This window comes from Eimeria tenella, genomic scaffold (genome assembly GCF_000499545.2).
Source record: "Eimeria tenella Houghton genomic scaffold, Eth_scaff3733, whole genome shotgun sequence".
Lineage (NCBI taxonomy): Eukaryota > Apicomplexa > Conoidasida > Eucoccidiorida > Eimeriidae > Eimeria > Eimeria tenella.
This window is the reverse complement of record NW_013544659.1, coordinates 1-1,224: the sequence shown is the minus strand read 5'-3', so window position 1 is coordinate 1,224 and position 1,224 is coordinate 1. Positions and strand designations below refer to the sequence as shown.

The following is a 1,224-nucleotide window of genomic DNA, read 5'->3' as shown; positions in this document are numbered from 1 at the left end:
TTTTCCGGGCGCCTCTCCCCCTCCACTGTCTGCCCAAGACCCGCAGCACAAGATTAGGGTTTAGGGTTTAGGGTTTGGGGCACCTGCTGCTGCAGTGGCTCGAACCGCGAGCTCGAGGAGCCTGGCTGCGTGCGTGCAGTTTTGCTGCTGCTGCTGCTGCTGCTGCTGCGTGAGGGTTTCGGGTGTATGTACACCTGGCGTTTGCAACTTCAACCAAAATAAAAACAAATTTATTAAACTTCTCGAAAATCTAACTCGAGCAAACAGCAGCAAAAGCGAAAACGCCACAGGGAAAGGCAGCAGCACCTGCCGGCAAAGCGACAAGTCCTGGGAAGCAGTCTGAAGCAAACGCAGCAGCAGCAGCAGCAGCAGCGGCGGCTCCTGTTGTCTGTAGACGAAGGGGAAATTCAAGCCCAGACTGAGCAGCAACAGCAACAGCAACAGCAGCAGCAAGCACACAAGCAGCAGCAGCAGAGCAGCAAGCAAACAAGCAGCAGCAGCAGCGCAGCAGCAAGAAAAGAGAAGAGGTAGTGGCAGCTGCGTGCACATCAGCAGCAGCAGCAGCAGCAGCAACTGCAGCAGCAGCAGCAGCACCAGGTACCTTGATGAGCAGCTCCACAATAGCCTGCACAGCTTCTGGGTTTCCTTTTGCTGCTTCGAATTCTAAAGCAGCAGACCAAAGAAAAGGAGACAGCCGAAGTAAAGCAGCAGCATCTGACCCGCAGTCCTTCAAAAAGGAGTCCACGCAGCCTTTCTGCTGCTGCTGCTGCTGCTGCGAATCGGGCTGCTGCTGCTGCGCTTGTGGCGGCACGGGCTCGGGCTGCTGCTTCTCTCGCTGCTGCTGCTGCTGCTGCTGCTCTTGCTCGGGCTCAAGCTGCTGCATGGGTTGCGCATGCTGGCCATGGTGCTGCTGCTGTTGCTGTTGCTGGCCTTGCTGCTGCTGCTGCTGCTGCTGCTGCATGTGTTTGTAGAGTGTCTGTATGGCTGCGACTCCGCCGAATTTCCTGACGAGGGTTTTTGCGATTTGTTCTTCGTCAGCTCTCTGCAAAAACAAAAAATAAAAAAAAATAAATCCAATTAAATCATTCTTAAAATTGAATGATTTTTCAAATCAAATGATTTTAAAATGAAGACCAACACAGCAGCGCCACTGGCTCAACGTGTATTTACACTGCAGCTGCAGCTGCAGCCGCAAAGGCTGCTTCAGCAGCAGCAGCAGCAGCA

The 1,224-nt window shown here is 53.7% G+C and overlaps 1 protein-coding gene across 1 annotated transcript; it reads right to left on the bottom strand.

Moving 5' to 3' along the window:
- Nucleotides 1-601: 601 nt before the first annotated feature.
- On the bottom strand, nt 602-961 carry ETH_00042350 (uncharacterized protein; the record flags this gene model as incomplete). Its single annotated transcript, XM_013379657.1, has 1 exon — nt 602-961. A coding segment is annotated over one exon (360 nt), but the record flags the coding sequence as incomplete, so codon positions are not given.
- Nucleotides 962-1,224: the final 263 nt, after the last annotated feature.